Genomic DNA, 26,991 nt, shown 5'->3' with positions numbered 1-26,991 from the left:
GTATCATCTGCATGCAAGTATAAAATTCTCGAGTGGGTAATACATCTATAGGTGGATGCAATCACCTTAAGTGGGTAACAATCTCTATATCAACAAACATTTGATAAGGTTAGAAATAATTTTTAAATTTATAAATAGAACCACCAACCTATTAACTAACCATTATTTGGTAATTCAAAACCACTCTAAACTAAACTAGGATTTAAAGTTCAAATAATAAAAGAGTGCAGACTTTAGCACTCGGGATATCCACCAAAGACACGACAATGGAGTAGCTCATCCGGGGATCTAGAACCATGGTCTCTGGACATGACTCACGCTCGGAACAGGACATGACTCACGCTCCCGAGCGCGTTCCCCAAGCTCGCAATGCTGTGTGTATTGAGGGAACATCATATCCCTGCCACAACAGCGAGAGGGGACATCCACAGCGACGAACGAATGACCAACAGAGTAGCGAGGGTTGGTAGAAAGTGGACAGAAACCCCTTAAAGGGCGGACGACGTGACGTCGGAGAGCAACTTTCTTCGTCCACTCAGACGGACCCGTGATTGAAAGCGACGGACGGATGGGTCCAGTGGCTACTCTGTCCGTCGACGTCGAGCTTACCCAAACAGTGGCAGAGAGCTATGGGGGGAGGGAGTGAAACCCAGATTGCAGGGGATGGGTGGCGAGGGGTGCCGTGCTTTTTGCTGTGCTGCTCCGTTTTCCGCTCGTTGTCAAGAGCACAATTGCGACGGAAACTTTAGGTCGTGGCCGCTTTCATGAACAGCCTTTCACAGATGGGTCAACTTCGGGACCAGGCTTGTGAAAGGCCAAGGGGAAAGTGCGTTTTGTCCTGTCTACTGGGCGGTGCAACGCATTCGTCGAATGTCTCCGAACAAGACAAGCCAATTCTGACATTCTGCTCAACCTGCTCAGTACTTGGTAGGTGCAATTATCCACGCTTTCCACAGTGAGCATCTCATTTTTTGGGGATTTTTCAATTGCTTTTAAGGGTTTTATTTTTTATTTTAAAAATTTTCCTTAACTTCCGGTGGGATGATTTGTGTAAGGCATAGTTCTTTGCATTTGAATGCTTTAAATTGATGGTGCAATCATCCATGTTTTTGTCCTGTACGTGTTGCTTTTTCATGGGGGGTTTGTTATCATTATTATTGCTTGTTAGAATTTTTTCGTTTTTCTAATTTTTCTAATTTTTTGCTTGGAGTGGTTTGTAGAATACATGTATCTTTGCACTAGGGTTTTTTTCAAGCTGATGTTTGTGCTTAATTCAACCGTGGATTGATTTTTGTAACGCTATAGTTGTATGGTGAAATTATTGTTTTCTCCCTCTCTAGAGTTCATCTCTACATTGTAATGAACTAGGCGTTGGAGCATGTTATAGATTGGAGCATGTTATAGGTGTTAAAGAAAATGAAGAAAATGTGTAAGAAAAAAAATTAATATCTTACTAAAGATCTAAATTAGAAGTTGTAAATAAAGATGGAGCTTGAAAAATGTATGTGTTTGTTAAGAGCTATTAAAATGTAAACAAAGAAATGTTTTAGAAGTAGTATTATTCTTGAATTATACACCAAAATATTCCATACAATTACAATGCTCGTGTTTAAGTAAAGCTTTAGTAAATATATTAGCAATTATACTATTATTGCCAATTTATAAAGAATTTTTTTGTGAAGTAAAATAAAATTGTATATCTATATATATACTTATAAAATAAAATGTTAAATTTATATATATATATATATATATGTCCAATGCAAAAATAAGATATATCATGGTAAATATTCATATTTATTTAATATTATTAATAAATATATGTCACAAACATCAACATTGGCATTAGTAATTAAAAAGATAAGAATAATTAGATAAAAATAAAAGTAAATAAATTTAATAATATCTTATAGAGAAGTTTTATAGATGTAGATTTGACTTTACAAATATTTGTAGGTGATTTTTAGGTTAAAAATTTAGCCAACAAATTGACCATGTGTTGTACATATTGACTATTTGTTTTACAAGTTGGTCATGTTACATACACTTGGAAAATTTGAATTGTAAGTTAAACACATGTCACAAAAATTGGATACATGTTGTATAATCTATAAAATATTATTGCATAGCTCTTTAATTACATAATATATATGGAGACAAGAATAATGTCTTCCTTACTCTTCTCAATGGCTTTCACTTCAATAGATTTTTTAGCAAACAAAGGAATTACACTAAACTTAGATAAAAAAAAAATACTTAATTAAAGACAAAGTAGAAAAAATATTAACTACTACACAACGAGATAGCTTTAATTGGCTTTATATATTGGAAGGAAATATATTGAAATACTATTTGGAGGTCAAGTATAATCTAACAATCTACATAGTAATTTGCAACTTAAAGAAGTATTTCAGTGCTACTCATTAGTATCAATGTCTTAGGCACTTCTATTCTTAAGGATTGCATCAAATAATAAGCTCTAGAGCTATAAAAAGATTGTCTAATATTTTGGTAGGAGACCTCAACTACTCAACATATCTTTCAAAAAAACAAAGTCAACTAAAAATATGAAAGGTAAGAATCTCCAAAATAACTAATATTGTCCAACTAATTTATTTCAATAAAATAAGATAGTTTTGACTAAGATCTTTAAAAGGAGCATATTATTTTCTTATATTTATTGATAATTTTAAAATATATATATATAGATTGAATTCTTTTTAGCAAAAAACCAAGTCTTTTATAATTTTTAAAATTTTTATAAAGAAGTAGAAAAGTTTACAAGTAAGAAGATACATATCTTAAAAATTGCCAATAATATAAATTATACTTTTAAGTTGTATTTTTCAAACCAATTTATTAGATATTATTCAATATTTTCTTACTAAAAATAATCTTCTCAATAATCTTTGACTTGAATCAATTTATGTTGTGTTCAATATTGCCAATCTATATATTTCAAATTTATCTCTTAATAAGACTCTAATGAACTGTTTTTAAAATAAAAGATTAACATATTCAAGCTTTATACTTTTGGTAAAATAATATATGTCTATTAAGCAATATTATAAAAGAACAAATTAATACTCAAAAACTTATTGTATATTCACTTAAGCTTTGACAACCATGTCAAAAGATATAGATGTCATGATTCAATTCAAAAGCGAGAATTTTTTTCCAAAGACATATATTTTTCAAAAAAAAATTTGCTAAAAATATTAGAATAAATAATTAATAAATTCACCAAAATATCAAGATTAGATATATTTATGTTTAACAAAAGTAAACCTAAATCCATAAAAAAATCAACTTTATGGTTGTCATCAAGTTTTAACCAACAATTACTATCATCCACCATTAACAAACCTCCAATGAATTTGATAACCAATAATAATATTGTTTATTTTCAACAATGCTATTGTATTGTAACACAACCATAAGATGAAAATATATATATATATATATATATATATATTATAAAAGAACTCAAATAAAAATATTATTATAAAATATCTTAGAAATATAGATAATAAATAAGGAGGTAATAAAAATTAATAAGTATTAATGTTTTATTTAAATAAAAATAACTTTTACTTATTTTATAGAGCCATAAATAAAGCAAATCAAAGTGGATAAGAAAAATAATTAATAAAGAAATCTTAAAAGAAGAGCTTAAAGTAGTTTTTAGCAAAAATCACCTTAAGATACTAAGAATAGATACTTGGAGAGGATTAGATATGAATCATGATTAAAATTAGATTCCAAGGCTTAAAATTATATATCTATGGCAATTTTTGAGGTTCTTTGATTAATCGAAGAGTAAGATTTAAAAAAAAACTTATTAAAAGGTTTTTTGGGCATTAATCTTGAATGATTTGAATTTTTATTGATCTTATAAAGGCTTTCCAAAATTAATATTATTTTGGAATTGCTTTAGATTTTAAGAAATATAAAATGGTTATACTTTGCAAAATTATATGAGATTTTTTAATGACCTAAAAATAATTTTTTTGATACCTTAAATAATGTTGGATTAAATTTAAATTATAATTTTTATCTTAATGTATTTTTTTTAAAGTTATTGGAATTCAAATATAGTGGGATCTTGAGAATTGGAATTTAAAGGACAAGTAAAGGTTTTTGTGAATCATAGCAACTTTTTAATTGTATTGAATTAAAATTTTGTAAAATAATATCAAACTTGATTTTAAATAATTACACAAAATTTAAAAGCCATTAAATAGTGCAATTAAAAGATATTGGTACTAAAAGATTGGCATCAAAGATGGAGAAGAAGGCCATGCATCACTTAAGCAGATTTTAGGATTTATCTTTTATTTGATTAGTTCAATCATTTTCAAATTTTTTATACTTATTTTTAACTTAATAATTAAAAATTTTACAAATTTTGAGTCAAAATCAATAATTATATTATTAATTATTTAGATTTCAATTTTCTATAGAATTGATTAAGAGTTTATTTAATATTTAAGGTTTAATTAGGATTTCGTTAAGATTTCGTTTAGAATTTAGAATTTGATTAGGATTTGGATTAATATTTGAATAGGATTTATTTTATAATTTAGAATTTTATTAAAATTTGATTTAGGATTTAAGACTTGATTAGAATTTAAAATTTATTTAGTATTTATTTAGAATTTTACTAAAATTTGATTGAGATTTGATTAAAATTTTTTTTAAAAAAATATTTTTATTATTTTAAAAGGTTTTTATTTTATTGTTTATTTATTTTTTTAATTATTTCTTTAAGAATATATATATAATTTTAAGATTAATTAATGATTTTTTATGCTTTTTATGTAATTTCTTGAAGACTTTTTTGGATTTTTTAAAAATTTAATTAAAAAATTTAAGATTTAATTAGAGTTTATTTAGGATTCTTTTAGAGTTTTTAGGATCTTATTTTTGTTATTTCAATTTTACCTTCTACAGCTAGGTGTCCAATGTATTTTCAAGCAAACTTCACGGAATATAATAATGCCACCTCCGCCTCTACTTCAATACTCCATACAGCCATATAATCTTCTTCAACGCTATATATCCCTTAATTTTTATAAATTTTTTATTGGCCTTCTAAAAGCATTTTTTTTTTTAGAAACTATGCCCTTTATTAAAACATGCTTTTTAGAAAGTATGTTTTAATAAATATTAGATCAAAGCTAAAGTCTTTGAACTTTGATTCATCTAAAGAAAAAGAAAAAAATTGACATTAATACTTCTACCATTAGATGTATGATCCATCATTACTTATTAGATTTTTAAACATAAACTTAGTTCAAATAATTATCCAGTAATAAAATCAATATTCAAAATAAGAATTGTAACCAAAGATAATGAACAAATCTATGCTATCAACTATCAGAAAAAATTTGCTTTCATTCTTTGCTGGAAGTTAATTTAATTCATCACAACAATTGCAGCTTATCAAAGTTGATCTATTTATCACCTAAGTGTTATTACCTATTTTTTAACCAAGGATCTTAATGATACCATATATATGCTACAACAATTAAGTTGTGTTGTCTTTGGCAAAGAATACTTAATATGCCACCTATTACAATCTTTTAATGGTCTTTGCCAAAGCTCCTAAGCATGGTATGCCTACATTGAGGCATATCTCTATTGCCACATTATAATTAAGACTTATGCCAACTCCAACATTTATTTTATTTGCAACAAAATTTTTATTACTATCCTTGTCTTATATTTTGACTTCTTATCAAATTCAAAATTGCCTATGCTACTTCTTTCAAAATAAATCTATACAAAGAATTTGAACTAAAATATTTTTATTTAATGTATAATTTTCTTAGTGTCCAAATACTCCAACCATTTTGCAATATATTCTTATACCAAACTAATAATGCTCACTCTATCCTTCAAAAATATAACTATTCTATTCACAAACTTGTTCTATATTCACTTCACCTTAAACTTCACAAACAAATTGAAATTCCTCCAATGAATACCTCAAAATATCAAGTTCTTGTTGGCTAGCTTCTTTATTTTATGAAAATAAGACCAAATATCAATTTTTTGATCTCTCTTATTTACCAATATATGCATAATTCACAACAACCTCACTTAGATGCTATACAATAAATTATTAAGTATCTCAGTAAAAATCCATCTTTTGGTCTTTGGTTCTTGCAATCACAGGATGACCAACTTTAAGAATTTTTGAATGCAAACTACAAAGAAGATTTAAATGACTAAATTTCAAATAGCACAAATTGCTCCATACTTATAACTTAGTGTTTAAAAAAAAAAATGAACATTAAAATCTTCATATAAATTCAAGTATTGAGCTCTAACGAAGTGCACATGTGAAGCAATTTATCTAATACGACTAGCAAACAAGCTAAAACTAAGAAAAAAGAAGCTAATGAAAATTTGGTGTAATAATTAAAGTAATTTAAAAATAAAAAAGAACATAGTTCTTTTTGATAAGATAAAATATTGTAAAATAGATTAGCATTTTATACCACAAAAAATTAAAGAAAATATAATAAGACTAAATTTTATTAAAATTACAAATCAATTAGTACATATCTTAATAAAACCTTGAGCAAGATTAAATTCAAAAATTTCAAATCAAAGTTTAGTTTCAAAACACTTGAAGAAATTAACTATACTTTATCTAGCTTACAACTATTATTTTCCTCCTAAAGAGTTTAAAAACTCTTGTATTTTGCTTTGTTGTATTCTTCAATCTATTTTCTATAATTTTCTTAAGTAGTGTAGATTTTAGGATTATAATCTTATAAAATAATGTAGAGTTTTTAGGATGAATATTTTTGAATACTTAAAAAATTATGTTTAACTATCAAAGTTGTAATAGAAGTCACTTTTGTCTTTGATACTACTTCATCTGTATCAACAACACCATCACTACAAAGAATACTAATAGAAGAATAAATAAAGCTATGTGACAAAATAAGAACTTAAGCTTGTAGAAAACAAAGATGAAACATTTCTTTGAGAGATATTGAGACAATAAGTCATGAAATCAAAAATTTAAAAAAATCTTGTAAGTAGATACAAAAAATCAAGAATCTATGTCACACACATATTTATTTTAATAGCTATTTAGATAATATAAATAAATAGAAGTAAATAAAAGTAGATCAGTTTCATAATATCTTATAAAAAAGCTTCATAGAAGCTTTATAGACATGGTTTCACCTTTATACATGTCTATAGATGATGATAGGTTACAAACTTAGCCAATAAGCTAGTCACATATTACACATATTAATAATTTGTAGTATAAGCTAATAATGTGAGATACATATATGAAACTTACCTTGCAAGTTAAGGCCTATGTCTTGCAAATTAGACAATTATTAGAGGTCCTATAGAATATTGCCACATAGCTCTTAGATAATATATATAGAAGCAAGAGTGAAACCTTCTTCAATCTTAACAACTCCTTTATTGCTTCTAGTCTTGTTTTAAAAGTCTCTAAATGTTTAGTCTTTGGTAATAGCCATTCTTATTTTTTCTTGAATATATATATATATATATATATATATATATATAGTACTATCATTTTGTCACATCTTTTTTATACTTATCTCATTTTTTTATGTATCTTCTTTTAGATTCTCCTCTTTGATAGTCTAGCCGTATTACAAGTTAATAATGAAATGGGTAGTAAAAATACAAGTATAGAAGAATGAGTATAAAAAGAAGTATTGGAAGACAAGACACTTTGGCCATAGACAACATAAGTCAAAACATGATAAGCACTATTGGTTGAAGATGTTAGAAGTTGGAAGATTACAAATGACCTTAAATAAAAGATATTGTAGGATTGAGAATAACAAGTATCTTCATTCATCTACAAAACTAGATAATTGAACCTCTTAATCCATATAGGGCTATATAATTGTAACATTTATGAAATAATTTCATCTCATTCTTCTTTTTCTTTATCACATTGTATTGGTTTTACACCAAATACTTCCTATCACTACCTTTTTATATGAATATGATATCACTAAATGCACATGAAAGCCATCTATAAATCTTGCAAATGCAACAAAAAAGATTAATACTTTTCATCAACATCCATCAAAACTAAAATAATAAATCAAAATTTTTTTTGTTATAAAACAAAGCAAGTCCAATGAAGATTACATTCTATTTATATCTTTGTTTATATTTTTTGTGTATCCTATTTTTTTTTATATGTAACATTAAGAAGTCAAATAATTTTTTTTAAAAATAATTTTTCATAAAAATAATTAATAATATATGTATATACATATTAAATATGCAACAAATATTATCATGTAATAACTATAGATAGTTTTATAATTCTTTCTTTGGTATAAATTTATTTTAAAATATCATTATTTATAATATATAAATAATATAAATATATATTTATATTTAAATTCTAAAAATACATAAAATACGAATTAAAAAAATCAATGGAATTTTGATTTTATAAATTTTAATTTTTTTCTTAAATATATTTTAAAAAATAAAAAAAATATATAAATATATATACATATTTAAACTTTTATATATATATATATATATATATATTAATTTTTTAAATTTAAATTTTATTTTATTTGTATTAAATATAAGCTAATATTAAAAAATTATTTTAATATAGGAAACATGTTCTTTGTGAAATGTTATAAATCAAATTTCAATGAAAACATTATAATCACTAACAACTCCAACATGTCTCTGAGCTCATGAATTGATAGCACTTGAACAGTGTGGACTCCAGCACTTTGGACTGGTGCTGGAGCAGACTTGGGCGCCTCCGCATTCGCCAACACAGCCATACTCAATACGGCTGCATTGACGTTCACAATGGTCACTGTGAACGTCAGCATTGTGGACGCCATCTTCCTGACTCTGTTGAGGCAACTCAAATACCAGGTTACAAGTATGATCTCACGACATTCTAAAACGTTCTGTCGACGACGTATAATCGCAAAAAATTACAAGTTTTTGTAAGCAGACTAGGTTGAGTATCGGTCGGCAAGTGCTGGAGTTAGTCCATAAGAATGAAAGCACGAGAATTTCTCGGCTCTTCTCATCTCAGACGTGATCATGAACTAACTAAGAACGGCAGAACCTAACTGCGCAATGTTCACATCTTCGCTGCAGAAGTTGTCTTCCGCTGAAAATAGCAGAAGGTATCAGGCGCAGACGCTTCATTTCACAAGATGCAAAGAGTTCCTCAGTTCCAACAACACAAAGGTCCCAGAAAGTCTAACCGATTCAGGTGTGACAAGATTTCATTCTCAGCTACAGTTCTCCTAGAAAACGGATTATCCACGTACCGACACTACCAGTTGTGTAAACCAAACATAAGTCCAACACTTTCATATCTATTACCGATTCTACAAGATCAAGCAATAAGAAATGATGAAGCACACAAGTGAACACCCTGTTGGATAATATAAAGAAGCAACCATATTTTAGTCAAGAGGATTGTAAGATACAACGTAGACTTAAAATAGAAAAAGAAGATTGCGATAATGGACGGTATGTAAAGAAGTTAAAACGGTGAGTTTAGTTAATAACAAAATTAGAAATTACTGCATGCAGTGAAAAGTCAATTTTGTATATATAGAAATTAGAAATGATGTATGGGAGACAATCTTCAATGTAAATTTCCTTTATAATGTCAGAGTGGATAGAAGAAAGGTCGTCAATCACTAATGGTGACGTATTTTTGAGAAACACAGGAGAGTCTGTAGAAGGAGTACAATCAATGAGATAGAGAAAGGTCTTTTAAGAAAAGACTTTAAAAATGAGTGAAATTGAGTCACTAAGGCATTCTTTTGTGGGAGAATCTAGTTGGAGGTCAATTGTTATGGTGACATCAAATACTATTTTGGAGTTACCATGAGTTATTTTTAAGAAGTCAACTAGAAGAGGAGAAGGCAATACATTAACAGATTTTAATAAAGAAATTGCAACACGGAAGATATGATAAAGCAATCCCAGATGGAAACTCAAATATATCACCTTCTAGACAAAATAGCTACTCTACAAGAACAAATGGAAGCTTTTAGGATAAAAAAGTCGATATCTGCTAGATTGAAATTCAGTAAGTCTGGTACATACTCTACGACTTCAAGGCAAGAAGATGTATGCCAATGGTTCTTCAGCATATGATAATACTTTGAACTATTTGGAACAAACACCATTGAAGAAATTATATATGTAGCCAACTATTTGAGAAGTATAGCTATCACTTAATGGTGACATCAAATTCAAAGCTATAAAGCTCAAGATGGACTTTGTGACTAGAAGAAATTTGAGAATGAGTTTAGGAGTCAATTTTGGTCCATCAATGCAAAGAAGATAGCACATGATTAGTTGATTAATCTTACACAATCTAGGTCAATGCAAGATTATGTCTCCCAATTCAAGTTCTTATGTTTCCAAATTGACAATGTTTTTATAGTCAAAAAAGAAATAAAGCTCTTCAATAAAGATATTAATGGTTAATATTAGAAATAGCTACTATATCTCAAAGATAAATAACATGGCCTTAGATAATTATCAAAAGGGTCAGCTAGTATACCTAATGGGTCGACTAAGAGGATAGTTATATCAAGTACTTATGGATTGTGACTCTACAAAAAATTACATCTTAATTAGATTTGACAACCGACTTGGAATTAAAATCAAAGTGATCAAAAGAGGAAGTATATATCTAGTATACCACCAAAATAATATATTGAATAAGATATGTGAAAAAAAAAAATTAAAGTTGAGTGATATCTATACCTTAAGGGAGAAGTTTATGATAACAAAGCTCAAATATGATATTATCCTTGATATGCCATGGCTAACAGTGGGAAAGAAGCAAGTTGATTGGTTAGTAAGGACAATCTCTTTCAAAGATGGTAGACATAAGGTAATTCTTTGTACCTCTGCATTGAATGAGGTAGAAAAATGATCTGTAATTAAATGCTTATTTGTAGAGATGACTGTTATAAAAAAGCAAATACATCATAAGTAATAAGTATATATGGTAGTTCTAAATATTACGTTAATAGTAGGAAAGATAGCCAATGGAGTAAAATGAGTAGAGCAATTCATATACGAATATTGAGATGTCTTTCTAATTGAATTATTTAGTGGCGTGCTACTTGATTGACGTCTCTCCTTTCAAATAGAACTATTGCTTTGGGCCAAACTAATAAGTCAGCTAATTTATTGCCTAGTACCAAATGAACTTGAAAAGTTACAAAAGTCATTATATGAACTCTTAAAAAAAGCCCTTATTTAAAAAAGCACGTCACTAAAGAAAGAACTTATAGTCTTTATATCTAAAAAAGATAGTAGACTTTGGCTTTGTATCAACTATCAAGGCTTGAAAAAGTAGACTATTAAGAATGCATATCCACTACTATATGTGGATGATCTTTTTGACCAACTTTGAGGTATAACCATCTTTAGCAAATTGGACCTTTAGAGTAGCTATTACCAAATATCTATTATAAAAGTAGATATTAAAAAGATGGCCTTTTATACATGTTATGGATATTTTGATTGGCTTGTTTTATCTTTTGGCCTTACCAATGCTCGAATATGCTTCATATGTTACATGAACAGATTGTTTTGAGACTTTTTCAACAAGTGTGTAATTATCTTCATTGATAATATCTTATTCTATAGTAAAATCTTTGAGAAGCATGAGCAGCTTTTATAGCAAGGATTGTAGTCGCTATAAGATAGTTGCTTCTATTGCAAGCAATCAAAGTATGAAATTTAGAAGTGAGAAGTCAACTTTTTGGAGCATATTATGTCTTCCCAAGGTATGTGCATGGAATATGATAAGATGGAAGTAATGGAAAAATGGCAAATTTCCAAGGATACTTAAGAAGTTTCTTCATTCTTAGGTCTTACTAGATATTATTGCCATTTTGTTCAAAAATTTGTACATATTATTGCCTCACTAATAAGCCTATTGGAGAAGAATGCTCCATTTGAATGAAAATTGGAATAAAAAAGAGCCTTTAATAAGTTGAAGGAAGCACTCATTATTCTTCTAATATTACAATTATATAATTTCAATCTTCCATATACACTTAATATTGATGCTTTCAACTTTGCTATTAGAGTGGTTCTTTAAGAAGACCTTGATAGGGGTCTTCAACCTAAAGCGTATAAATCATGCAAGCTCAAAAGGACAAAGCACAATTACTTTGCATGTAATTGAGAGCCATTAGCAATTATACATGTCACAAAGATATAGCCACACTATATGTTAAAAAATTTAGTGACTGTTTGGACTCATCATTAGTCTTTATTATATAATTCATTTAAAAAATATAAAATCACAACATTATTATTGGAAAGAAAAATTGGAACTTTTTGACATTCAACTTCAATATAAACAAAGACAACAACACATTGTGGTGAACACCTTATTATGCAAACCAAACTTGAAGCACAAATCGGACGATAAGACAAAAGTTGCTACCATTAGAAGTATCATTTCAATTCCAACTAAAAAATTGAAATAGAATGAAGCTACTTATTATGATGTTTATTTCAAGATGACTATCAATGGACTAAAGATAAGTGATGTATAATATCAAGATTATTATTTTAATAATGGCTTGCTCTATTTCAAGAAGTAAATTTATGTATTTGATAATATTATATTTTAGATGTACATACTTTAAGAGAGACATGATATTTCAATATCAAGACATTTGAGGTACAACAAGATTCTAGAATGGATTTCAAAGACATGATTTTGGGCAAGTTTGGATTATGATGTTTAAACTTTTGTGTGCTTTTGCAAGTTATGTCAATATAACAAAGTAGGTAATATAGCATTTCATAGATTATTATAGCCAATTCCACTACCTACAATACATTGAAAGTAGGTGATTATAGACCTTATTACGTATTTGCTGCAAATGCCCCACAATTACATCATGGTGTTGTATGATGTGTTGTCTTATTTAAGAATGCACCAGGCACCTAGCTGTGGAAGGTAAGGTTGTGTTTTACAAGTATCCAAGAAATCCTAATAAGTTTCATCCATATGAAAAGAATATAATCCATTTATCAATTAAAAAGTCCTAAAAAAAACTCTTCTTAGTGGCCTCAATTATCTTGTTACTTTTATATTTAAGAAATTTAGATTTTTCTTATAAGTCCCAATCCTAATTAGTGACCTTTAACAAGCTGTAATTTCTAATCTGACCATCCACTTGATGTGAAATTTTTCATACAATTGTCAATATAAGTCTCCTATATGATCAAGAATTTTCAGCCCAATCCAACTTATAGATTGTAAAAAAACCTCCAAAAATTGCACTTATATCACTCGGCCACCAACATGAAAAGAGAAGCAAAAATCCTATGTGTGATTTTTCCTTCTCCAATTCTTAAATTTGACTCAAAATTAGTGTTCAACTTGATCTTCACGTCCTTCAAGACCATGTTGAATTTCACCTTGATCCAACTAGTAGATCTCCAGATATCATAGAAACCCTATCCAATCCCAAACTGCCAACTTCCAAAATCTTCTTGTGCTAAAAATCAGATATCTATAAACCACACCATTAGATTATTACAAAATTTTGTATATGCCTAAAAAATCCAATAATCCAAATAGTATCAAATTTTAAATCGTAGATTTTACAAAAATTATACAAATTAGGTAAAATTATTAGCCCTAATTATATTATATAAATTCCAAATCACCAATACAAACCCTGATTTTGAATAACAATTGCCTCGTCTTCAAAAATCCTACAAAAACCTCTTTTATGCTTTTGGAAAGAACTTGAAGCTAGGTCTCAAAATCTAATCTTCGATCTTCAAATGAATCCCTAATTTGTCCTAGGCAATTGTTTTAGTCACCAAAGGTCTGATTTCGACCCTGTCTCACAAACAGTCGACCCCCGGGTATCAATCTAATCTATCCTAAGGATTTTTTAGTCCAATCCTACCTTTAATTTGACCCTAGTATCTACTATATTAACCATTTATCTCTTCTATCTTGATTTAAATAATTTATGGCCTTCTAAGGCAGTAAAAAAGTTTCTATATTGTAGAAGGTAAAAATACTAACTAACTTTTATCTACTTTCTATTAAGATAAGAAAATAGGCTAATAGGCTTTCATAAAAGCCTTGTTAAAATATTTTTAATTCTTTTTGAATTAGTATAATAGATTATTAATTAAAATTTTATTTTTAGTCATATTTTTATTATATAAACGTCTCACAACATGACAAGGATTGTTATCTTTATAGACCAATTCTTGAAGCAACTTTGCTAGGCTGTGGTGCGCTCTAATATTGATGCCTTAACACTTGCTTGGATCTTTTTTAATACTTTCTTTTGTCACTATGGATTATCTCATATCATCATTTTAGATTAAAATCCATGCTTCATAAGTAGTTTCTGGTAGACTTTATTAAAGCTATTAGGCACATGACTTGTGATGTCCATGATCTTCTATCTTCAAACAGATGGACAATTAAAGTGTAAAAATTGGACCTCAATAGATATGCTACAAGCATTTGTAGCGGTCTATCATAATGATTGAGATGAATATTTGATGCCCTTTGAATTTGCTTACAATGATAGTATTCAAGCAAGTATCGATCATTCAAAATTTTTTTAACACCAATCAACATCTAATTATCCAAGTAACTTTCTATTATGTCATTAATACCACTAACGTGATAATAGAGGAATTTATACAATGGCTTACAATGTCCTTATAGGAGACACAACACTGCCTTCTTATTGTACATAATTGTTAAAAGCAGTATGGAAATAACCACTAGCAACAAAAGTCCTTTTGAGAAGGTGACTAGGTATAACTCTTCAATGTCAACTTTCTACTTGCTACATCAATCAAAATCTATAAGTTAGTATTTTGGTAGCTTAGAGCTTTCCACATTTCTATAGTAATTATAGATGTTGTATATTGCCTAGAACTTTTGCCACATATTTGGATCTATCCAATCTTCCATGTTTTGCGATTCAAGGAATTTTATACTGAGTCAAGCCGCTCTTCAAATCAATACCAACTTCTACTACCACAATAAGTTGTGATTGATGATCAACAAGAGTAAGAAATAGACAACATTTTGGAATATTATTACCTTCGCCATAGCAATGGAAGTCCACAACTTCTATATAAAGTCCTTTAAAAAGATTATTCTATCCACAATGCAATATAAAAACCTCTACAAAACCTCACCCACTGTCAAGAAACAAATTAGAGATACCATCAAAAACAAAACAAGGACATTTCATATTAGTAGAAGGAAATTAACTATAATGGAGTACGGATAAGATATTCATATTATTGATGCACAAAGATAGGTATTTGGAGCTATGTTTGGGAAGATTCTAAAAGTTTTTAGAAGTTTTTAAAATTGACCCTAGGTTGGTGGATTATGTGGGATGTACCATAGAACATTCTAAAAAAGACTTAAGGTGGTTATTTAGGTATAGCCTATCATTAAAAATATTCTAGAAAATTCTAAGATGGTTGAATAAAGTATAAATATAATTGGCTAAAGGCCATTTAGATATGTGCTTAGGTATGGCTTTGGTGTTTTTTTCTTAGTAAAGTTTGGTTTTGTACTTTTTTGTTCATTTCTTTTTTATTCGTTTAGCTATGTTTTTCTTTTCATATTTTATTTTATTTAGTTTTGTTTAATTTTTTTTTAATCTACGGTATCTTATATTGTGACAAGTTTTATGTTACTATGGATTAGAAGGATCTTAGATCTTAGAGATAGTCTAGTCTTATTTCATATAATATGATGATTCAGTCTATCAATTGTCTAGTTTTGACAAATATATTATCAAAGTACTAAAAAAATAAAAAAGATTCAATATTAAAGGACAACATGTTGATAAAATCAAAAAAATAAACTATATTACATAGCCAAAATGTGATTGTAGAAGAAGTTGAGGAAAATAAAAACAACATGGATGCAATGGTAAAAGAAGGAGTAAATGATCAAACACAAATAAAGAAATATTTTACTATTTTATATGTAGAAAGCCTAGATATATTGTGCAAAAATGCTATTGTTGCAAAAGACTAATATCTAAAAAAAAAAAAAAAAAAAAAAAAAAAAAAAAAATGCAGTTGTCAAATTAGAAATTAAAAACTTGAATGATCTAAATTTTAAAAATCTAAATAGTGGTATATGAAAAGTGGATGTAGTGTATACATGATAGGAGAAAAAGAATTGATTACAAATATGAGAGAGATGGATATCAAAGGTCTAACAATTGTAGATAGTGAATTTTATGGAATTGAAAGAAAAGATGATGTAAAATTACAAACCAATGATGGTGAAAAATACTTTAAAATGTTTTATATTCTCCATCTATAATCAAAAATCTACTATCAGTAGGTTGTCTAGTAAATAATGAAAGAGAAATTTTATTCATAATATATATATATATATATATATATATATATATATATAGGATAGCATTAAAAATATAAAAAAATTGCTATATAATAGAGAGATTTGAAAAACAAGCTTTATAAATTTGGCACTACAATCTTTAGTAAAATTAAAATAAATCTGATTTCAATTGATATTAAAAAAAAAAAAAAATGACATTGTTGCTATGGATATTTGAACTATGTTGGATTATACCATCTTGAAAAGTAAATCAAGTAAAAGAACTACTAACAACCCAAAATGTAAAATAAATTTGCTTATTAAGTAAGACAATAGCATAGAAAAAAAATTCCAAAAGCATCTTTTAATAGAGCAACAAAGGCAAACCAACTTATTTATGCTGATTTGATGGAACCTATGAAAATAGCATCACTAAACGGGCTAAGATTTATTGTTCTTTTTATTGATGATAGAAGTCATAAAAGTTTGTTATATCTATATATATCTATATATATCTCTTTGGCTTTAAATAGTAAATTTAGGAAATTATCTTTATAAATAAAGGATCTACAATAGCTAACAAAGGACAAATACTAGATGATAAACAAAGAAAAAACCAGCCATCCATTATTTGAGAATTATAGGAAGTTTGGCATATGTACATGTATTAAAAGAAGAAAGATCAAAATTTTAATCAAAAACTTTGAAATGTATTATGGTAGAATATGATAATAAAAAAGAATATATAGATTAAATTATTTTCTAAAAAAAGATATTTTTTTAGCAAAGATGTATTATTTGATGAATTAAAAATTAGATTCAAATTTATGAAAATAAAAAATATATTCAACAAAGATAAAAATCGGTTTGTAACATCAAAGAATGATCAAAATGAAGAATTTTTTCATAAGAATCTAGTATAAGTAAATAGTCATACAATTGATCAAATAATCAAGTTGGGAGAGTGTGAACATAATATTGATTGAGTCAAAAAACAAAGAGAGTTTTATTTACAAGAAAAACAACTCACCAACTAGGAAAAAATTTATTCATAAGAAAAAGAAAAAAATATCATACATATAAAATAACCAAAATAACTAGGATTTATGCAAGAAAATGTGATTAATAAGGAAGATGAGGAGAATTTATCCTCAGCTGTAGAAGGTACTTCTTCTAAAAATATTATTTAGAAAAATTAGAGATCAAAATGTAATATTATTAAAACAAGGAGATCAAAGAGAATGAAGAAACCAAACACAAGACTATGAAATTATATTTGGAAAGTGGAAAAATAAGAACTGTGGAAACGAGAGAATTTCTATGAAGCAATAAAATCAAAAGAATGGAATGAAACAATTAAGCAAGAGATAAATGCCATTGATAGAAATAATACATGGAACTTAATAGATCAACCAAATTGAAATAAACCACTTGATTCTAAGTAGGTATTCAAAGCAAAAATAGAAAATATTAGAAATATTAAAAAATAAAAAGGAAGATTTGTAGCAAGAAGAGATTTTCAAAAAATTGGAATTTATTATTTTGAGACATTTTCTCTTACAGTGAAATGGGCATCTATGAGATAAGTAATAGCACTTATTACTTGAAGAAATGGAAAATCAGACATTTAGATGTAAAAATTACATTTCAAAATCACATTTTTGAAGAAGAAATATTTGTGAAGGTACTTGATGGTTGGAGAAATGAAAGCACAAAAATAGGGTATGTAAAATGAAGAAAGCTTTATATGGACTTTAATAAGCTCCAAGAGCTTAGTATTCTAATATAAACAATTATTTGAAAGATCAAAATCTTAATAAAATCAATAAAGATTATAATTTATATTATTGTATCTAAAACAAAAAAATATATGAAAATAAAGAGACTTCATTTTTAATTTTAGTTTTGTAAGAAATTTGAAGTAACCCTTCCATTTTTCTATTTTATTTATGATGTAATTTATTAAAGAATTTTGTTAAAATATAAGCTTGTTAATCTTTACTTGAAATAAACTCTACTATAATATTTTGATCAAGTATCATTTCTCTTATATAATGGTCTTATTATTCTACATGTTTCATTCTTAAGTGCAATACAAATTTGTTTGCGAGCTGTATGCAACTCATGTTATTACAAAAAAAATTAATTAATTCTTTCTTTTATATCAAGAGTTCTTCAAATAAAGTCCAAATGCTTGTGAGCTGCAATTAAAGTTCTAAAGCTTTTGAACTCAGCTTGAGAAAAAAAATTATCTTAGCTTGATATTATGACGTTGATCATTTTTAATAGCATAAAACTTTCTTGATTTTGAAATTCTACAAGGAGATTTACAAATTATAGTACATTGACGCCTACTAAATGTAAATAACAAAATCTGATGCAAAAAATCAACCGTGAAGTGGAAGAATTTTGACACAAATGTAAGAATCATCTAAGCCATCAGATAACAGAGTTGTATTTGTAAAACAAGTTAAACATTCAAAATTTATATAAAGAGAAAAAAAACAAACAACAAGAAGACAAGAAGCTTACGAACAATTAAAATTGAACCATAGTTTCAATGGAAATAATACATGAAGAAATAAATGCCATAATTGAATGAAGACTAATAAAATTAGAGTTGAAGGAAAGTGCTACATAATATAAAGAAGCAACCTTAGTTTAGTCAAGTCTGCTATAAGATATAACATAGATTTAAAATTAAAAAAAAAAAGAGAGATTGCAATATTAGTATGTAAAGAAGTTAAAATAATGAATTTAATTCATAAAAAAATTAGAAATTATTACATACAATGTAGTGTCAATTTTGTATATATAGCAATGAAAAATAATATGTTGAAGACAATCTTCAATGAAAATTTCCTTTACCTCTACTTATGACAATAACTTGACTTGGTCCAGACAAGTATAAGATTTACTACAACATGGAAGTAAAATATGAAAGACAATAGTTGGAGCTATGATGAGTAATACAAGTAATGGAAGTAGTTAGAAGGAGCGATCAAGTTGAATAAAGATATGAAGCTTGGAAGGAAGGCTTTGAAGAGCTTGTTGCTCTTTGGTCATTAGACAAAGCAAAGGTCTCAGTAAATTGTCATACAATAGACAAGCTTACTCTAATTCAATGGTATCTCAAGTTTCACTATCTTTCTTCTTTGCAAAGTTGGTATTGATCTATTCTTAAAGGATTTTGAGTTTTTTTTTAAAACTCCAATTATATATCTATAATTTAGGAATTTTTAATAATTTGTTAAAAATTAATAAAATATATATATAAAAAATTTGAGGCAGCTATCTAATAGCTATATTTGTGTACATATGGATAATGAATAGATGGTATAAAAAGATTAGAGGTCAAATTAGATACTTTTTTTGTAAAATTAAGTAGCAAGAATCCAAATGCAACATTTGATTGAATAGATTATTTTTGGAAATTAATGGTCATTTAATTGTTAAACTTTAGATAGAATTTAAAATTTAAAATCAATCTATTATCTTAAATTTAGTAATTATGAGTGTTGTCTAAATAGCCAATAGTAAGAAGATTTTGTATTAAGTACAAACTAAGGATTTAAGGATGTAAAAGATTTACGTTAAAACTATAAGAAAATAAATAAATTAAATACGTCTATATTTTTGCATCATGGCTATTATTATATTGTTTTAAAATTTTGACCTAGTAGTATAAGAAGGCATGTACTTACCACTTATAGCCTTTCCAATATATTATCTATATTAAAGAGAAATTATTATATATTAAATAAAAGGCTCTATCCATGGATTAGTTTGAAATGTTACCATGCAAATCATTGAAATTACATTGTTAGATTAAATAATTATATATATATATATATATATATATAATATTATAAAAATGAGTATCTTAGAATTAATATAAGATTCTTGAGTGCAACAATAATATCTTTAGAAGACAAGTAAAATTGATAAAACTAACAATTAAAATCACTTAAAGTACTCTTACAGTTATTATAGATATATATATATATATATATATATTCACCGATGACAAGAGCTCTAATTCTACACCATATGTAAGAACTTTACATTCTAATTCCTCTCCATTTTTTAAAATGTAGATCATGTGTTCACATTCACACCCTGCACATTCAACACTTAGATTAGGCGCATGTTGTTCTAATTCACATTTTGACAAGATTGTATCATAAACATCTAAAATAATGTTAAAGATATATTTTTGTCCAACTTGATTTCTATTAATATAATGTTGATGCACTACTCACGTGCCTTTTTAGAGTTGATTCACTCCACCTACTTCTAGGATGTCCACCACATGTATCCATCAAGTGTGCTGTTCAGTTACCATCAAAATCAACAATTTCTTTTATCAATTTAAATTCAAATGTCTGGTTAGCATCATACTTACGTGCATGCAGTCAATCACATTCTAGAAATACTAACAACCCAAAATTAGACACAAGTCAACACACAAAAGTTCACATGTTACATACACTACGTCATTTGTTCTGTTTTAAAAACTCCTTGGTATTTAATTCATTTTTTATTTTTAAAATGTTCTTCAAATGACAGGAGTCTAACCCACAAGAGATAAATCAGACCAAGATGATGTGTCACAATCGAGATTGTGTGCAACAGCTATTTTTTCCAGACGGGAACAAGAAGCTCCATAGCAACAGCAACAATGACAATAGTAACAAGTGCAACAATTACAACGTTTACTTTTCCATAAACATTGTAGTGAAATGTAGTGTTTTAGTGTCGCCTCGTGCTCATCGAAGGACCACGTCACCGCATCTTGTGTCGGCGATGGAAGCCTCGGGAGCAGCTATCGGAGGGGAGCCGACGATGAGGAGCAAGCGGAGACACATGCTAGACCCCAAGTCAACAAGCACATTAACTTGGTCGCACTAGATGGATGGGTTGGATTGGATCAGGTCGGAACGAAACGGAATCTAAGAGATGAGCGACAGCGCATGCTTGGATTCCGCATCTGGGGAGAGTGGTTTTTTCCCAGCTTACAATCGAGGCAGAATAATGGAATTTCACATGAGAATTAAGTCGGGGACAGACTTGGTGGGTCGGTGAATGGAGCTGTTTCGTTGTGCGCTAGCACCCACTTTGGAGCCCCCTGGTGGAGGCGGTGGCAGCTTGGACACAACCTCGCGCCTGCTGGAAGCCGTGCTACTCAGCTCCAAATCTACCGAGATTTTGCGAGTGAAGGATGTGTCTCGTATCGGTGGCGCCCATCCGCCTTCGATGGGGGAGCCCGATGACTTGAAACATTCCGACCACGTTGGGGACTCGTCGAAAGAGTCCCAGTCGGTGCTGGCGTTGCTCATCTGCGAGCTGCTGTTCGCTGGAGACGTCTGCACAAACAACGGCGGCGGGTTAGCCATGGTGAAGCCCGAGCGCGCTGGTCCACAAGATGGGAAAAGATGTGGGCGATACGGTGTAAAAGATGGGAATCTGTGTTATGGCACGTACGGAGGTGCTCCAACTTGCACTTCTGTGAGGAGATGGAGAGGATGGGTTGTTGCCAGATGCCTCATCCTTTCGATCGATGTCGGCTTGATCTGTTTTTTCTACCTTCGGGGTATGGGGATAAGAGCTGCACTTTTCAAAAGCTGGCCGCTGACATAGATCGCTGCTGCTGTAAGATTTGAAGGATTGGCTGCCAAATCCATGAATGCTTTTCTTCACAGTCTGGGATCGTCTACGCTCCTCCCTGAAATAATTTTCGTCCATTAGAAGTCGATTGACTTGCTTGGCCTTACTCTGAATAGCTGACCCCCTGTCAACCCTGCAACCGATTTTTGTGACATAAGTCTTTGTGGGATGGACAGGAGGATTTTAAACTGATTTCCGGATACAATATGTGACATTCCATAAACTAGAAATCCACGTTAGGGTCTGAAGCTTACAGATTTTCGTCCACAAACACGAAGTGTGTCAGGTCTCCAATGCGATTCTTGAGATCCCTGAACTCCACGAGGAACGACTCTGAACCATGAATTAGGAGATACTCCATGATAGTCAATGTTTTCAATACTTCCCTCCATTTTTTCGTCGCAGATAAGGCCAAACTGTACTCATAACATACACAGATTGAATATACTTAATAGACAGATTGCAATATACTCTACACACGTTTCAAGTATATAACCATATTTTAATTTTTTCGTACAGAAAATTCAAAATCTAGGGAATTGATTTACTAATCCTTTTCGCTTCAGGAGAAGGGAATGATAGGGAAGTTTACCTTCCGCGGAGAACATGCAAGATGCGCATGTAGTCATCGTAGTTCTTAGATGCATCTGAAATATCTGCCATCGTCTTTGATGTTGGCCCGCAGTCTTCGGCACTAATTGCATCCTCTATCATTCTGCGCACCAATACATTCACTTAGACTAACCCTAAAATCACAACATGCGCGTTTCTACAGATCGCAAATTGTACTATCAGATTTAAGCATGACGCAAGACATGAATCAAGCAATTTTGTGGCAGGAAATCTGCTTTCTCATCGATTGGGTTAAAATGAGGCGTACAATTCCGAAGCACTGACATCCACCAAGGCAAGGCGTGCAATCCTGAGGCCACCCCTAAAAAGAAATGAGGAAAGCTTTCCGAGCTTCGCCAGAGGCCCTGCTCCGTGTCCGCTTTTCTCCGCCATCTTCTCTAAGTCCATATTTCCTTCGACTCGTACACCTCCACTGAACGTAGAATAGACTCACCTTGTACTCAATGAAATTACCCGAATGGAAACATGCTTTCCAGGGTTGATGATAACATGACCCGACTCATCCTGTAAACTACCAGATTCTACAGACTTACAAACTCATCATGCTCGAATTCTTTCACAGCTGGATAAGCTATTCTGTGCAACTTGGACTGATTGCCACAAAGTCGTGGAGGAGCTCAGGGAATCCAGTCACAACAGCCCTGAATCACACCGCAATCTACACATATCAAGCAGTCCATATCATTAAGGATTTCGGTACAACGAACTGCACAGGATCTGTAACCTGAGCTCGAACAAATGCATGCACCCCAAAGCGCTCAAATATTGCAATGAGCATCACTCATGAGACACTCGGGAGCCACGTCCACAAACACTGATCTCATCCAGGCACTGGACGCCCAAAAACCCAATGCCACAGCATCCAAGTTTCACAGAAGTTGAGAGTCTAACGTCCTTTTTCCTCTCACCTATGGCAAACTCTGGGACGAACGCTGCATGAAGCCCTTCAGAGAGTCAGGACGTTATCTGTTCATACCAGAGAGCCGCCGGACAGAACATTCAAACATACCACCCAGCTTTCTATTTTAGAACATGTGATGCGTGTAACTCACACATTTGACAGCTGTTGGTGTCACTCGATTGGCTGTGCCAATGAACTATAAATTGTGGCGCACTTTGCAATTCACTGTTGTTGCTGTCGACAGAATTTTGAATTGAGCCAACAAAAGCAGGTAAATACCAGATTGTGTACTATGAAGGTTTGCATTCAAAATTATCCTCAGACATCGGCCTGCAGCTTCATCCGTGAAGCCTCAGAACCGTGACCACCGTCGTCGGAGGAACGTGCTGCTTGATGCCAGGAGACCCTAACGAAGGGGAGTAATTAGCATGTGGTGGGAATATGTCAGAATCTGTAGGCGCTTCCAGCTGGCTTATTCCTGGGATTGTGATCTGGATTGAATGTGCAGAACAAAATCCAAACTAGGGCTATTCTAAGTTAGGGCACATCCAGATCTAATGGCCATGTAGCAACTTTGTTTAGCAATTTGGAGCAGTTCCTCACTACCCCATGCTCTCTAATCCCACGTTGCCGAGGAAAGAACCGAGAACTTAGTCACGAGTTCTCACTAGCGTCTGCATCGCTCTGACTTTGTTGGGTCCCAATCCTCTGCTGTCAGCACAAATCGTCCACCTTTCTCTGTAAGCTCTAGTTCATCAGATTGGCGACTCAAACCCTCGTCACAAAAGACCAATTGCTCACCGAGCTCACTGCATTTGTCGAGGCTCGGCAGTTTCACTCCCGCATGGAATCACTGACGTCCTAACTCGAGATCCACTCTCTAGTTACCTAATCACGAAATCACACCCATGCGCAGAGTGAGCACTCCAAGTTGCAGAACACTAGCATCTAGACCTCAGAAACTGAAGCGACCTTAGAGGCAGCTCCGGAACAATGCCTTCGTCACAATCCTTTGGCACATTCGACCTCACTAGCGATGTCATGAATTCAAGGGGGAGCCCATTCCGTGCAATAAGAGAGATAGACGGTGATGAGCCTGCAAATACATTGAGCCTGACAATCATGCAACATTGCAGCAATCATGTGGCCCTGAGATTAAATGCGAATCTGAAGTAAAGTAAAGCTCGTTTAGCTGAAAAACCCAGAAAACTTTTGCAAAGTGGGTACATCGGTTGTGACCCACTTTGATGCAAGATGTAGAAAAAAAAAAAAAAAAAAAAAAAAAAATACACACACACACACACAACTTAACACAATTAAACGAACCATTCGTATTAAGTTCTGTTGCTCGGTTCTTGATGAATTTAGTGGACCTGGAACTGATTGCTGGATATGAGTAAAGATGTTGCATTCAAAGTACTGTGCTCAATTTTAAATCATTGCTTATACTAACAGGTTATTGTTTATAAGAATAGTGTTAATTAGTGTTACCAATGTTGCTTACTAACTGTTTGTTTTCTTTAAACAAAAGGAGTGTTCTATGGCTCAAAGTGTGTTTGTTCAGTGCAAGTTGAGCTTGTTGATTGTGGTATTGTCTCTGATATTTCATTTGGTGGCACCCACCATGTTTGTTTGGAATTATGTTGCAATGGGTGTTGATCGAAATCCTTTATTTGTTGATTTTACACTTCATGTGTGAAGACGGCTTTGTAATGTTATAAAATGGTAAGGTACAAAGGTTTTAAGTGCTTGAATATTGATGAAGAGTTGAACATTAAATACATTGATTTATACCTTTTCCCGTATAAAGAATGCTGAACTCTGATTTGGCAAAGATGGGACTTCTCAATTTACTATTTTCATATTCAGTTACAGCAATTTATTAAAAAAATAAAATAAAAATATCATTTTCAAAATATTTGCAAGATGTACATATGTTTCGAATGTGAAATTACCATATTCAGAGCCTCAAAATGAAAAAAGAAAAAGAAAAAGATAAAAATAAAACAACTTAAATCCACTACAAGTTTATTCAAGTTGTAATTAGGTAGAAACTTGTGGATAATTACTGTATCTAATACAAATAAAAATATATATATTTGCTAGAAAATAACTAATCAAATTTAATTTAATTTTTTTTGATTTAGTTTTTTTATATAATTTTTTAATGTATGCCAAACATCCTCAAAAAATTAGAGAAGTATCAAAAATAGTGATTCTTAAATGTTTTGATACACCAAAAAGATAAAAATGTATGTTTTTGAAAATTTATCAAATAAAGGATATTAATTTATGTATATTGATAAATATATATATATATAATTTTTTTAAAGTAGCATTTTAACATGATACTAAATAAAAATTTTTAAAAAAATGTTTCAAACTAATTTATAATAATAATTTAAGAATCAATTGCAACTAAATTTAAATTTAAAATAAGCCTTAAACCAACTTATTAAATGACATGTGTACTTTTTAGAATTAAATTTCTTATTATTATTTTTAGTCAATAATCGATATTTATAATCAATAATTACAAGATGATTTTTTAAATGATTAAAATCATAGTATTTTATAGTAGTAAAAAGTAAAAATTAATAGTTTGGATAGTTATTTATCTAAACCAATAATTATTATTTTATTATAGATATTTAATATGAATAATAAACTCAAAAATAATCAAATAGTTAATAAAAATTAACTAATTAAATAAAAAACTATTATTTATTATATTTCCAAAAAAAATTAAATAATTTTCAATACTTTATATAAGGTGCAGATTACCAAATATATCTTCTTGAACTATTATAAAGTTATATAAAAAAATATAAGAAAATATAAATCTTACAAGCACTAATTAGAATATAAAACTAATTTTTTTTTAATAAATTTTTAAACTTGGTAAAAGTTTAGAATATGCCAAAAATTTTAATATATCACAAACATATATATTAATTCTAGTATTTATTTAGATAAAAAGAATTAGATAAAAGTATGTAAATTTAATAATATCTTAAAGAGAAGCTTTTTAGAAACTTCATAGATATGGATTTGATTTTCTAAGTGTTTGTAGGTTATTGGTTGATTAAAAATTTGGCAAATATGTAGCCACTTATTGTACAAGTTGGCTATATAATACACATGTTGGTAATTTGTCTTGCAAGTTAAACTTGTATCTATTAAGTAAGACATATTAGAAATAATCAATAGAATATTGCTACATAATTCTTTAATTAAATAGTATATCTAGAAGCAAGAATGAGGGCCTTCATCACTCTCGCCTAATCTTTTATTGATTCTAATCTAATTTCAAGAGTTTATAGTTTTCTTATCTTTGCCATTAATCATTTTAGTTTCTTCAAAAATACATTTTTTT

At 29.7% G+C, this 26,991-nt stretch overlaps 1 protein-coding gene and 1 long non-coding RNA gene across 4 annotated transcripts; one reads left to right on the top strand and one right to left on the bottom strand.

Moving 5' to 3' along the window:
* The first annotated feature begins 381 nt into the window (after positions 1–381).
* Positions 382–1,649, top strand: LOC149988019 (uncharacterized). The gene is made up of 2 exons (XR_016505653.1): positions 382–927; positions 1,369–1,649. It is a non-coding gene; the product is annotated as an uncharacterized LOC149988019 (long non-coding RNA).
* A 19,265-nt stretch (positions 1,650–20,914) lies between these two features.
* LOC112289296 (uncharacterized) lies at positions 20,915–24,676 on the bottom strand. Of its 3 annotated transcripts, none has more exons than XM_090254689.1 (6): positions 23,623–24,676; positions 22,962–23,372; positions 22,674–22,796; positions 22,336–22,497; positions 21,899–22,214; positions 20,915–21,780 (listed from the first exon to the last, which is right to left on the bottom strand). In XM_090254689.1, exons 2-6 carry the CDS (start codon positions 23,099–23,101, stop codon positions 21,457–21,459), a joined length of 1,065 nt encoding a protein of 354 aa, XP_090110815.1. In that variant the 5' UTR covers positions 23,102–23,372; positions 23,623–24,676; the 3' UTR covers positions 20,915–21,456. The 3 variants fall into 3 exon arrangements, with proteins under 3 accessions (XP_090110815.1, XP_090110816.1, XP_024390182.1); XM_090254690.1 differs by having other exon boundaries at positions 23,767–24,670; XM_024534414.3 differs by having other exon boundaries at positions 22,962–23,678.
* Positions 24,677–26,991: the final 2,315 nt, after the last annotated feature.

This window comes from Physcomitrium patens, chromosome 12 (assembly GCF_059467195.1).
Source record: "Physcomitrium patens ecotype Gransden chromosome 12, ASM5946719v1, whole genome shotgun sequence".
Lineage (NCBI taxonomy): Eukaryota > Viridiplantae > Streptophyta > Bryopsida > Funariales > Funariaceae > Physcomitrium > Physcomitrium patens.
Note: the sequence above shows the minus strand (reverse complement) of the source record. Positions and strands in the feature narration are given on the sequence as shown.